The sequence below is a fragment of the Micropterus salmoides genome, unplaced genomic scaffold, assembly GCF_014851395.1.
Source record: "Micropterus salmoides isolate LMB-PRFRI ecotype aquatic unplaced genomic scaffold, ASM1485139v1 Ms_hic_scaffold_22, whole genome shotgun sequence".
Taxonomy (NCBI): Eukaryota; Metazoa; Chordata; class Actinopteri; order Centrarchiformes; family Centrarchidae; genus Micropterus; species Micropterus salmoides.
Window position 1 is genome coordinate 14,344,649 of NW_024041373.1, and position 13,615 is coordinate 14,358,263.

Below are 13,615 nucleotides of genomic sequence, written 5' to 3' on the forward strand. Positions count from 1 at the left end.
TTAATTAAATGTTTACTTGAAATCAACTGTAAAAATTTAATTCTTCAAGCTTTCTTGACTAAGAGTTTATGAATCCATATTGAAGTAAAAAACAGCAACAACATCTAAACAATTTGTAGATGGAAAAGCCAAAATGTTATTTCATAATTTTAGTTTCAGTAGTTGAAAGTAACTAAGCACATTTGCTCAAGTACAGTTTTAAGGTGTTTAAGCTTTATTGGAGAATTTATTTTAAGCTACTTTGTAGTTGTACGTCACTGCATTCCCGAAGGGTATGTTTGACTTTTACTTTGCTGATTGTGATTCATTTTGGATCAAGTTACAAAAGATGATGCATGGTTACAGATTAAACAAACCAATAAGGTAGTTAAATTAGCTCCACCTGAACCAATAACAAAATTACAATTATGCTTAGTTAATGTATCAGTATTTACAATCCTATAGTATATTATAGTAGGGAGCATTTTTATTCCTAATAAATAGCCTACTTTAGATAGACATTCATTTTGCTGATAAAAGAGAAAGCATAGAAGTATTTTTACTCAAATAAAACTTTGAATACAGGACTTAAGTGGTGTATTATATGTTCGTATTGCTAATATTACTTAAGTAAAGAATCTAAGTACTTCTTTTACTATCACTCGTTATTCAAACTTTTCTTTAAAGACCCATTTGGACTCTTGGAAAAAGTTCAAGCCCCGACCCTGAAATCACACCTTCCTGCTATTTGATTGACAGCGTATCAGCCAATTATAATCATCTACATATTCACAAAAGCCTAAAATCCCGTTCCTCATTGGCCATACATGGCCGTCCGTCATGACGTCACGATCCCAGCCAACCAATGGTTAAGTATTTGTTTTGTAGGAGATGAGCAACAGGCTGTGTACCCCTGCTGAGTTTAACAACGATCGGGAGTAAACCTGTATTTCGTTGGTTAACAATGCTAGTGTAAATCCGTTAATGTTTGGGTGCGTTACGTTTTTGTTCAACTGGGGGTTGACAGCAGAAAATACCTGCATATACGTTGTTTTTTTATAGAATAACCAGATTTGTTCGAGACCTTGGCATGGATGAGGTACGGCCTACCAGTGGTGCTCAAGCCCACGGGATGGTGCCTCTGTTCCCCCCTGGACTGCAGGCTATCTACGGGGAATGCCGGCGACTTTACCCCGAGCAGGCCAACCCGCTTCAAGTTACAGCCATTGTAAAATATTGGTAGGTATCCCGTTCTGCTGTTGCTGGTCTGACTTATCTGTAGGTACTGAGTTTGTAGAACAAGTTTATAGAGGGTTGGCTATACGTTTAGCCAACAGTTAGCTTAGCTGCTAAGCTAATCTTTAAGCTAACTACAGCCAGCAGCCATACTTTAGGTAACAGCTACTATGTTCTGGGGAGCTTGAGCATTCAGTATCAAACTATACTAGCTTAATTAGAAAATCCTAACTTAAATGTATATGTCACTACTTTTATACAACAAGGTGTGGCTCCTAAGCTAACTGCCCTTACACATGTGTAACTTACTGAAGAGTAAACACAGACCACTTATAACGAAAACAGTTTCTGACATGGTCGATGGTTTTCGTTTTTTTTCCTCACAGGTTAGGGGGACCAGATCCGTTAGACTACATCAGTATGTATAGGAGTTCGGGCTGTCCAGCTCAGGACATCCAGGAGCATTGGCACTATGTCAGCTTTGGACTCAGTGACCTGTATGGGGATAATAGGGTTCACGAGTAAGTACACTAATGTAACTAGACTTCCAGATGCACAGGAGAGTTTCAACACATGTTTATTTGGATAGATGAAGAGCTTTACATTGTGAAAAACCTGGGGAATTTGTACATCACATCAAGCTTATGTATGGCAAATATTTGCTTAAGAGCCATTTTAGTAGAGTAGACCACCTACTGACTAACATGGTCCCTAATGATCCTCTGTTATTCTACAGCATGCTGTTGATCTTGACAAGCATTGTGGTTTTCACAAGCCTCATGCACATGACAAAGGAATAAAGGACTGCTTCTGATGGAGTGTGTGTGTGTATGTTAGATTCACAGGGGCAGATGGAACTAGTGGGTTTGGCTTTGAGCTCACCTTTAGACTCAAAAGAGAGGTGGGAGAAACGGCACCACCAACCTGGCCAGCTGAACTCATGCAAGGCTTGGCTCGCTATGTGTTCCAGTCAGGTAAGAGCATGAAATGGTACTTGTGTTTTGCATTTTTGCATTGAGTAAGCTACACAATAAAACATCTCAAGGTGCTCTATTGTAAAACAAATTGTAAATGAGTTTGTGGACGGTTTTGTAGCAATAATATCCATAATAATAATAATAATAATAGGGATTAGGAGAGTGTACACTTAATAAGTGTGCCAGTGATAAGTAAATTATTTAGATTAATCAATAAAATAACGGACAGATTAAGAGGTAATGGATAGCATTGTTAGTTGCAGCCCTACATTCTTCGTCCTTCACCTGGAAAACTTTTGTCAGAGAGAAGTGATTTGTGTTTTTCATTTAGTCACAGTTTAATAGTCTAGTAAATTATTTATCTGCACTGGTTTTGATAGAACAACTCCCTTTTGGCTTCAGTTGGCATGCCTCCTTGTCACGTCTTTGTGAGTGTGAAGAATGTGTTCTTTGTAAAGGTAGCTTGTAATTCCAGTGATGCATTTGAACATGCAAGAATAGAGGAGTCCCCTGCAGGCAGCAGTCTTAGGTTTAGCACACTGTTGTATTTTTTGGAGCTCTGGGTATTGACAGGAAGTCTAATTTCCCTTTCCATTCTTGACAGCAATCCTATTAAAATGGTAAACAAGAGTTGTGTGAGTGTGAATGCGAATGTGTGTAATAGGGCTATATACTGTGCTGCTCAGTTCTTGAAATCCTCCAGTTGTGTATATAATGTGCCCAAGAAAGTGTGGTTGAGAAGGGGGGGGGGGGATTTAAAAGCAATACAGAAAGAGAAGAAGGCTATTCTCTCCAGGCTCTCCTCTCCTCACCACCCAACCCTTCTTTGCTATCCAGCTGGGGTCAATTTGCGCGTGGGTGGGCTGGGCTCCTGAGCTAAATGAATGCTGATTCCTGGCCATCTTCCCCCTTGCTTTTCTCTTGCAGTGAATCTGGACTTGGGTGCGTGTTACCTCCCAAGCAGACACATTCCTCAGATGGAAATGTAGTTTTTACGCTTTTCTTGCTTTTCATACACATTCGATTTCTCCCTCACTTACTCGCTCTCGTTCTCTTGCTGATCTGTGTCCCCTCTTTGCCTGTTACTGTAACTTTCCCTCAGCAATTCTGTACTGTTGGAAAATGAAAAGTAGTAAAGTAGGACTGTTTCCTGCTAGTGTCTGAATCCCAGGATATACTTTTTAAGGAACTAAATGTTCCTTCAGCCCATTGTTTCCACCGCTGTCTAAAGACCTGTGAAGATTAGGCAAATTAACCAGAGCTGACATATGTTATTACGCTGACGTATGCCATACAGAGTGATGGACAGGAATCGTTATTAAGTAACGTCACTATCCATGAGCAAAATGTATATATAAACATCAGATTTGATGCAAATATAATGGAAAACAGTATGCTTGACTACTAAAAATTGCTTTTTTCTGTGAGAGTGTAATGAAGAGACACATGATTCAAGTTCATAAACAATTTAATAACAAACTGGATAAAGCTATCCAGTACAGAGAAAGGAACAAAGAAACCCAAACATAAAAACGCAGCAGTTTGGCAAGTCTGAAAACAGAACGGGGCACCTCCTGAACTGAATTCCAGCCGACAAGAGCTGCTGATCAGCTCGCAGCACTCACGTCTGTGTCTGCCTGAGCGTCGGAGGAACATGGTTTTTAACGTGCTTTATTACCTGTTGTAATCAGCTGGTCTGTTTGTTTTTGGAGAGGGGGAGACCGGACCCAGTATTTGGCTTAACTCCACCTGCCTTTAGCTGTAAACACACCGCAGGACTAGCTACACACCTGCTGCTTTTTCAGAGTTATAAATATAATGCGGGCGTACGTTCTCGGGGTGACATCGACGAGACTTGTGATTTATTGGTTTGCAAATGTAATTGAGTCTGCTGTATAAAAGAGACTAGCAGTAGTAGCAAAACTCCCGAAATTCAAAACGTGTAGCCTCTACTCAACCATTCAGAAATGCACTGCAAGTCAAGTCCCACCTCCCCAAAGTTTCAGTACTTTGAGAAAGTACTAGCCCATAAGCAGCAAAATATAGTCTGTGTAACTTAATTTAGACCCTAGGAGTTCCTCCAAAAGTTCCTAGTTTCGGGGTATATTTCCTGGGATGGAAACGCGACTTAACGCTAACGACAACTTAAAGCAGCATATTTTGTCATACTTTTCAGTGTTTCCCCTAGGATTTTTTTTCAGGGGGCGTGGTTGACCCCTCAAAACTACTAGTGTCGCGAAGCGGCCATTTTACTGGTACGTGCTTGTTTAGACTCAACACCTTCTCTGTTCCTCTTCTTCTGTTCCGACATTTTTATCGCTAAATTTACTACCTCCTGATGGAGCTTGCTACAGTTATACTACATTCAGATATTGGGCGATGAGACCATGGATAGGACCCTATGAAATACGTTAAAATTTCTGCCAGAATCTGTGTTTTCTGTTAAAATTTTTCTGAATTCTGTGAATAGAGTGTGTAATCACGTGGTGGATAAATAAAATTTCAACAATTCAATAAGAAAATATTACAGATTACATCATGAAAATACTATATATGCATGTGTAATTATTTATGGGGAGAGTTCATAATAAATGTAGGCTACTACAACAGTAGGATGTTTTAAAGGCTATTAAATTACTATTTCCAAGGGGACAATTCAAAATGAATGGATTGTTGCAGTACATGTATTGTAACAGGTTATTACTTGACAGCCTCCATATGCTGCTGAACACAGGTTAATAAGTGGGTCTGATGAGGCTACTCTCACGTGGGCAGCGCGCATCCTTGGACAAAACACGTTTTTAATTTAATTTAATTTTTTTTTTTTTTTTTAAGGGATTTTCTGACTCCGCCCCCACAAAATCTTTAACAAGGTTGCGTCTTGCATCTGCTGATGTGGTTTCACTTCTGTGAGTTAGATTAAGTTAGGTCTTGCTAGCGCGCCGTCTTCGATATGACAGCATGTGTGTCAGTGTGGAGGAGCCGCTAAGCCCCACCTGCACTGAAACACCGACAGAGAGGACAGAAGCACCTCCGGTAAACACCAGAACTACGTTGCGTAATTAAAGTCCAAATAAATTGAATGTTTGGCGAGAAGCAAATTCCCTGTTTGTTTGTGTGTGTGAAAATAGCTTGATCTTTTTATTTGGGGTGGGTCGTCTCCCCCGAAACAATAGTAGGGGAAACACTGCTTTTAATAAAATGAATGTCTCCTTTTGTTCTCCCTCTACAGAAAACACATTTTGTAGTGGCGACCATGTATCGTGGCACAGCCCACTAGACAACAGTGAATCTCGTATTCAGCATATGTTGCTTACAGAGGACCCACAGATGCACCCAATCCACACGCCATTTGGGTCAGTGAGCTTTCTCCAGGTGAGTTTAAATATGAGTGTAATTTCACGCCAAGCACTTTTGGGACCTTTTGGGATCTTTTTGCCTACTAAATGACCCGAAAACAGGCAGACTTGAATCACTCAGATAGTAACAAGATTGTTGACCCCACCTCTTCATCCTCTGCACTGTCTCCTGTAGATTGTGGGTGTGTGTACAGAGGAGCTACAGGCAGCCCAACAGTGGAACGGCCAAGGCATCCTGGAGCTGATGCGTGGAATCAGAGTGTGAGTGTGAACTGTGCATCAACGTGTGATTCATCTACATAAAGAAGCCCTGTTTTAGATGCTAAATACTTCACATATCACATTATTTTTAGGTTTTATTTTGGTCCTCAAATTCATAAGTGGTTGTTTATTGGACAGACCAGGCTAAATTTGTTTTGATTCATTGCTTAGGATTTCTATGTCATTGTAAATGTCAGTCTAAGCAATTCCTGCAGACATGATTTGGATTTGCAGTAAATATAATGATGATATGACACATGCTTCAAGTCCTTAAATGTTCTTTTTTTTTGCATTTCACCACCTTATGACATAATGCAGATTAGACCTGCAAGAATGGCTTTTCACACATCAAACACAGATGACTTCATTATCTATTGTAACACAATATTTACATTTGCCTCCAAATGGTTAGTCATCTGACTGAAGTGAAAAACATAAAACACTGTTACATTTATGCCACTCCAGTGTAAGATGTATGGCATGCAGCAAGAGCGTAATTACTTGTATGTACTTGTTTATTAATTCTGTGTCTTTAACTTGAGGTTAATGTGGAACTAATGTTGATGATTTTCCTGTGTATAGAGCTGGTGGCCCCTGGCTGATCACAGACATGAGGAGAGGGGAGACCATTTTTGACATTGATCCACACCTACAAGTAAGGCTTTATTAAGTTCTGCACACTCAGCTAAGTGCACTATATTGTATTTATACTGTGCAAGGCTCCAGAGTGCGATAAAAATATTTTTTACCTAACATTTCGCAGGCCAATTTTTTTAGCCCTTCACTAACTTGCATGGGGGTAAAATAATAATTGTGTGACTCTTCTAGACTTTCCAAATGTTATCGACTGCATGGATCAAATTCCTATAGTGAAACGAGTCATTTTGTGGGGGTTGTGATTCTCAAAAGAAAGTATACACCATTTTATAGCCGCTTGTTTGTCCACTAGTCAAAAGCCCCTTTTCCACTGCACTGTACCGGTTTGACCCGAATCGCCTTTGTTTGGTTTTCCATTGTGGAAAAGTTGTACTTGTACCTGCTTCCAGGAACTTTTTTTCGTATTGCCTTCGTCGAGGTTCCAAGTGAGCTGAGGGATACTAAAATGTGACGTGAAAACACGGCAGACTACTGATTGGTCAGAGAGAATGGTCACTATTCACTGCATCATCATTGCACACACCAGACAGGCCAGCATTGTTTTATATTTTAAAGTTTTGGTATGCAATTTCATCACTAAATCTACTTCTGAGAAGTTTTTAGGTGAGAAATCAACTGTGTAGATTTCGAATATTGACAGTTGTACGAAAAGTGATGGCGGAACAAAAATGTGCTTGAAAGTTGAGGAGCTCCGCAAGTGTTGGCAGGGGAGGCCTACGCCAACCCACGGGAGAAGCTCCCGAGGCCAGCCAGTCGCCTGCCCACAGAGCCCTCTGCTCCCGCCGTCACAATGACCGCTGCAGCAACAACGGCAGAAGAAAACACAGCTGGAAGGTTTTCATACCGCTTATCTGTCTTTACATTCTGAGTAATGTTTAAACGTTTTAACTGAAATAAAGAGAAAGCTGTGTGGATCGCTGGTCTGTATGTCGCATTGAAAATTACGTTGTGGCAGTTGTGTGTGACGTCGCTATGACAACCATCTATTGGGTACTATCTGCAATGGAAAACGGAGCGCGGCCAAACAGAGGCGAGGCGAGTAGAGTTGAGTTGATACTGGTAAACTGGTTTGTTTGTGCTGTGATTCAAATAAAGACAAACATTTACCTGTAGTTCCTGTTTACAATCATTTACATAACAATCAATGTGTATATGAAATGACAGAATATTAGAATATACTGTTGCTGTGAAAAATGTGGTTGCAACTAAATGAAACATTTAGGCGCACCAGTGCAACCAATGCAAAAAGGTAGTCTGGAGCCCTGGTGTGTGAGAAAAGTTGCAATGTTCTACAGCTGTAAGCTGCTTGTGTATTATACATTTTAGATGAGCATGACTTTTTTTATATTCTGTTGACAGAAGCACTGATACAGCTTCAAATGTATCATATAGAAATGGTGTTATATTTTCAATATCATCACAATCTCCTATTATATTGTGCAAGGGGTTTATTGTGAAGCCCTGCGATTGGATCAGTGTTTCCCAGTGTAGGAAACACTGTGTATCCACAGATGGTTAGTAAGGGAGGAAAAAGTAAATTGTAAAGAGTTAAGTTTAAAGTGACACAAGGGAAACCTTTGTCCATACCTACAGATATAAATAGATAAAAGGAAGCTACTTAGAACTTGTAGTGCTCATTGGAACTGGCCTGGAACAGGTCAGGATTTGTCCTGGATATTAAAGTGATCCTCGAATCTACAGAGCATTTTAAAGAGAACCCTTTATAGATAATGTAGTGTTATTTTACCACAAATTGTACATCATTTTGCACACTGGCAGTATTTAGGGCCCTCTGTTAGCCCATAAATCTTTATGCAGTGTTTTCTTATTTCAGAAAATGTTAATATTATGTGAGCTAGTGTTAATGAATGCATATATATTTCTTGCTCATCTAAGCAGGAGAGAGTGGACCAGGGTATCGAGACAGAGGGCTCTAACCTTAGTGGGGTCAGCGCCAAGTGCGTGTGGGATGATCTGAGTCGGCCGCCAGAGGATGAGGAGGACAGCCGATCCATCTGCATAGGATCACAGCCACGGAGGCTCTCCGACAAAGGTATGGCCAGTCCCAAAGGAGTGAAAAGAGTAGACCTCTAATTAAGACTAAGCAGCTCCAAGAATGCTTAACCAAAGCTGTACACAGGAATTCTGGTTTCATGCTGTCTGCAGTGCATGATGGGATAATTCCATACTGATCTTCATCTGTGTGTTGACAGACACAGAGCAGATCAGGGAGACTCTGAGAAAAGGACTGGAGTTTAACAGCAAGGCAGCACTACCACCCATCAGCAGCCAGAGACAGAGCCACGATAGACCTCAGTGAGTGTTACTTACACACACACACACACACACACACTCTAACATGGGTTCAGCTCAGTGCAAGGGTTGGACCAGGATAACTCTCTCCTCTGTGTGCAATGACTCACAGTGCAACTGACAGCCGAATTGTTATCACCTTTGTTTCTTAGCTACCAGCATAATATGGTGATTTTCTTTGTGGAAGTTTTTGTCTCTTCTGCATAGTCAGGTAACCACTCCATGAGAGGAGTTGTGAAATCTGTGTCTGTACATTCCCATCTGCAGTCAAAGGCAAAGGAGCTGCCATTTCCTTAACAGTAGTTGTTTTGTTTTTTGTTGCTGATTATACCATATCAGACTTTCCCCACTTATATTTCTCTTTTGTTGCATTCCACTTTTCTCCTCTTCATGTGTGTCTTAGGAGTCGGAAGGACAGTTTGGAGAGTGAGAGTTCAGCAGCCATTGTTCCTCATGAGTTGGTTCGAACACGACAGTTGGAGAGTGTCCATCTGAAATTCAACCAGGAGTCAGGCACACTGCTGCCCCTCTGCCTGCGGTACCGCACCATTCTCTCTGCTACTTCCACACAAAATATTTACCCTTTGGAATTTCCCTTCAACAGACGGATAATCAAAACACAGATGACACCAGTTTCTTAGACGACAAAAAGGGGCTTTCTGCAAGTTAGCCCCAAACTCTGATTTTCATCTACTTTCACTTTGATGTAACTTCAAAGTGTTAAGAAAATAAAAAGCTAGCCAATTTTCAGTGTCCAGTGCTGTTTTAAGTAAGCAGAACATGTTTAAAGTAAACATAAATGTAACATCTGACATGAATAAAGTGACCATTATGCAGTTATTGTTGGTCACTTGTACATTAAAGAAAGGACGTGGACTGGTTCCCTGTATCCTGCATGTTTAGTGTAAATAAGCTTGCTGTTTTTACCTCTTAACTGACACTTGACAAACTGCAGAAGTCAGCAAAGGTTATTACTGTACATTGATCCCATAATTTAGTCAACAAAAGCTCATGTACATTGACTAGGTCTCCTCACTGAGTGCTCGCCTACCCAACCAGAAGTGTGTCAAACAGCAGGAAGTAGTTTTAGAAGGACAGAGGTTATTATTAGCTTAATGAAAACTGTTAGTTGCCATATTATTGCTACTAGCTAAAACATGATCAATCGATCCTCACCATATTTCACAGACATGATATATCTAAAAACTATGGGGGAAAAAAAATGACATACACAAAAAAGTCAGTTATCGGATGTCTCCCATCAGAAACCTGCAACAGCCAATGAGAGAGAGCTGATCAGGAAGCGTCACCAACCTGTTAGCTTGCGCTAACAGGTAAAACAATGTAAAAACCATGGTGATTCCGTCTTCTAAGCCATAAGTTCACCCGTTCATCTGCATTTTTATTGTGTTTTTTTTTTGTTTGTTTTTCTGTGCCACACAAGTGCAAGTAGCTGACGACGACAGTCTGTTTGTTTATGTTTGGATCCCCATTTGATCACACCAGTTTCTGTGCGAAGTCCCCAGAATTGCCACTCCGAAATCGTTTTTTGTATAAATGCCAAGTGCGTGGTCCTGCGTCTTGACAGAATTGTCTGGTGTGTGGGTAAAATATTAAAAAATCTTTTTATTCTGTCGTTACGTCTTTGGTATCCTACGTTTTTAAAATGGGTTAAGCAGTTACGGTCCAATATGAACTGTAGGGATATTCTTAATGCTTCTCTGTGCAGGCAAATGACGAGAATCAACCTGCTTTACGTAATCTCTATATGAGGAATGAGCAAGACAGTTGACAGAGAGACCTTTGTGTGAAAGAGGGAGGGATGGGCAGGGAGTTAAGAGTGAGAACACAGTGTGAAGGGCCCAATTATGTGACACCATCATGAAGTGTGATTACGTCAAAGGTTGCCTACAAACTATGTGACTTATGATATCCGAAAAGGTTGTGACAATAGGTTGGCATTTTGGACTATGCAACAGCCCCAAGTTGAGATAGGGATGAAACGGTATGAAAATTTCATATCACGATTATAGTGACCTAAATTATCACAGTTATCAGTGTTATCACGGTATTGTAAAAATGTGCCAAAAAAGATTTAAATGTACTGATACACACACTGAAACCATTTCAACAAGTTTTATATTGAAAACTACAAATACAATTGCCATTTTGTTTGCATATAAAATAAAATAACAGCAATACTTTTTTGTAAACATATGACAATCATATAAGTGTGCATTATTAAGATATATTTTATATTATATAGGTAATACAATGACCCCGTGGACAATTGCTTCTGGGAGACGCTGGACAGTGTTTGCCATGAGATTATAATAGCGCGATTAACCGTACCCAGTTATCATGGTAATTAAAATGTGTACGGCAATAATAACCGTTGGGAATTTTACCATGGTTTACCCTTAAACCGGTAATCGTTTCAGTCTTAATTAGAGATGGACTGTATAGAGTTTTTTAACCACATCTTGCCACGCTTTTATTATATTACTATTTAAAAAATCAGTATATATATGTTGGTTCTACCAGTGAAGTTTACCTATCACACTTAAATTATCATAATTGCTGCAGATACAAATATCTAATAATAAATAAAACTTTCACTAGTGTCTGTTTTGATACATTACTAAACACTTTATTGTTTCCAGATGTCTGCAATCACTCACACAAGTCTATAAAGTCAACATTTCAGTTTCATTCTCATAATAATTGCAAACATTTTTATTGCATTGTTTTTCGTCGACATGTGAATTCTGTCAAGCTTCATACTGTACTGTGTTTAATCTTTTGCAGGGGCCGTTTGCTTCACGGGAGACACTTCACTTACAAAAGTATTAATGGAGATACAGCCATTACATTTGTGTCTACGGGAGTTGAAGGAGCTTTTGCTACTGAAGAGCATCCATATGCAGCCCATGGCCCCTGGCTTCAGGTATTCACGCGTAAACTCAAGTTTCTGTGTGGTGCTTTCATATTTAATGCATTTAGATGACCATCTTTACTCCCTGTATAGATATTGCTGACTGAAGAGTTTGTGGAGCAGATGATTGGGGATTTACAGGAACTTAACACTCGTGAGGAGGTAAGTAAAATCCCCATGTATTTTAACTTTTGGTTTTGTTCAACTGCCACCCTGTTTTATCTTGTATGTCCTTTCACTTTGTCTAGACAAAGTTACCAAAGGAGTACAGTTGGCCAGAAAAGAAGCTGAAGATCTCTGTACTACCAGACTCTGTGTTTGATAACCCACTACAATGAGACAGAGACACCTATTCTCAAGGAAAATAAAAACAAAAACACCTGCAGACACACTTCCAGAGTGGACCATCATGAACAGGAGACCTCCCATGACACGCAGCGACCCTGAGCTGTCAGGGCGCACAGATATGTTGTTACCACAGTGGACGGCCAGAGACTCCTGAAAATGATCTGAGGGATGATCTCAACACTTTTGACTGTTGCTGCAATTTCAGCCTAGCCTGACTGTTTACAACATTTCTCTGAGGCTTGAATGCTTTTGAGTAAGTCAAATCAGCCTGGAACCAGCCTGTCTAGATGGTCGACCTGTAAGAACAATCATTATAGGTGACACACTAGCTGCAGGGCAAAACACGATATTGTCATTTCTCCAGTAATGCATGCCAAGGTCTGAGGTCCAGTTGAGCACACATCCTGTGATCACCAGACTTAATGTCCACAGTGATAACTGGGTTACTGTTGAGTTCTATTTATTCCATTGGCTTTAGAAAGGACGGGAAAGTCCCGTTGGACCTTTTCATCAGTGTTTTTTTTTCAGTTGCGCTCATGTGTATAGTATTTACAAATGCTGGACATTTTTCTCTTATGTGTGGTCATACCAAAGTCTGCAGTCTGCTGCCAGTACTGCCTCTGTCTGAAATGATTCTGTAGTAACCACATGACAGGCAGAACTGTGATTAACTAATAGTCACTTCCTGTTAGTCTGATGTTATAAAACAAGCCTCTGTTTTCTTAGTATCTGGCAAATGCTGCAGGTATAACCACACTCTCTCCCCTGTACCAACAACACAAATCCTGTATTGAGTAATATTTTTTTAATGTGTCTTCTTGCAGTTTTGTCACACATGATGATGTGTGTTTTAAAGTTATGAAATGAAATACGTAAGGTCCATTGTAAACGTTCAAGGACTGGGAATGCGTGTTCAGTGTCCCCTCAAGTGTTGTTCCAATGGCCACATAAATATGATTATTATAAAAGTTTTTTAACAGTATGAATGATGTGCTTGAAAATGAGTTGGAGTAAAATTCCTCAGTGCCTTGAGTTGAAAAGGACCACGAATTCTCTGTTGATTCAAATGCTGCCTACAGCTCCTGGTTTGTTAAGAGCTATCACTTTGAATCAAGGCTGCTGTGTTCGCTGTCTTTTTCTGATACTGTCATTGCATTCCATTTTAATACCACAGCAGAGAACAGACTACTTTTACTACAGTGTCTTCTCACAAAAATGTACTCTTCTACATGGCACCCTATTTTTGTTTGTCTTTATTTTCAGAGCAACAATTGTGAGGTTTAGGCATCATTGATATGGTATTTTATGTTATTGACTAAACTGGCTGATTGTAATCCCAAGTGCATTAAAGAGTGTAGGCATTTACACAAATAAAGCTGTAAAACTAATCCAGAATTACAGAGAAAGTTACTTCATTTCAAGATTTTCTGTAAATAGCTGCATTTATACAGCTTTTTTGCCTCTTATTCATCCATTCACACACATACACACTAATGTCACCACCACAAGCTGCCATGCAAGGTACTGTTATTGCCATTGGTGTCTTGCCC

General features: G+C 39.9%; 1 protein-coding gene across 2 annotated transcripts; it reads left to right on the forward strand.

The window, feature by feature from the left end:
* The first annotated feature begins 856 nt into the window (after window positions 1-856).
* Window positions 857-13,460, forward strand: sufu (suppressor of fused homolog (Drosophila)). Of its 2 annotated transcripts, none has more exons than XM_038738066.1 (12): window positions 857-1,218; window positions 1,602-1,736; window positions 2,053-2,189; window positions 5,425-5,567; window positions 5,727-5,812; window positions 6,395-6,467; window positions 8,366-8,522; window positions 8,683-8,785; window positions 9,186-9,320; window positions 11,591-11,729; window positions 11,811-11,879; window positions 11,966-13,460. In XM_038738066.1, the coding sequence occupies exons 1-12, from the start codon at window positions 1,070-1,072 to the stop codon at window positions 12,053-12,055; spliced, it is 1,416 nt and encodes a 471-aa protein (XP_038593994.1). In that variant the 5' UTR covers window positions 857-1,069; the 3' UTR covers window positions 12,056-13,460. The 2 variants fall into 2 exon arrangements, with proteins under 2 accessions (XP_038593994.1, XP_038593995.1); XM_038738067.1 differs by having other exon boundaries at window positions 8,369-8,522.
* Window positions 13,461-13,615: the final 155 nt, after the last annotated feature.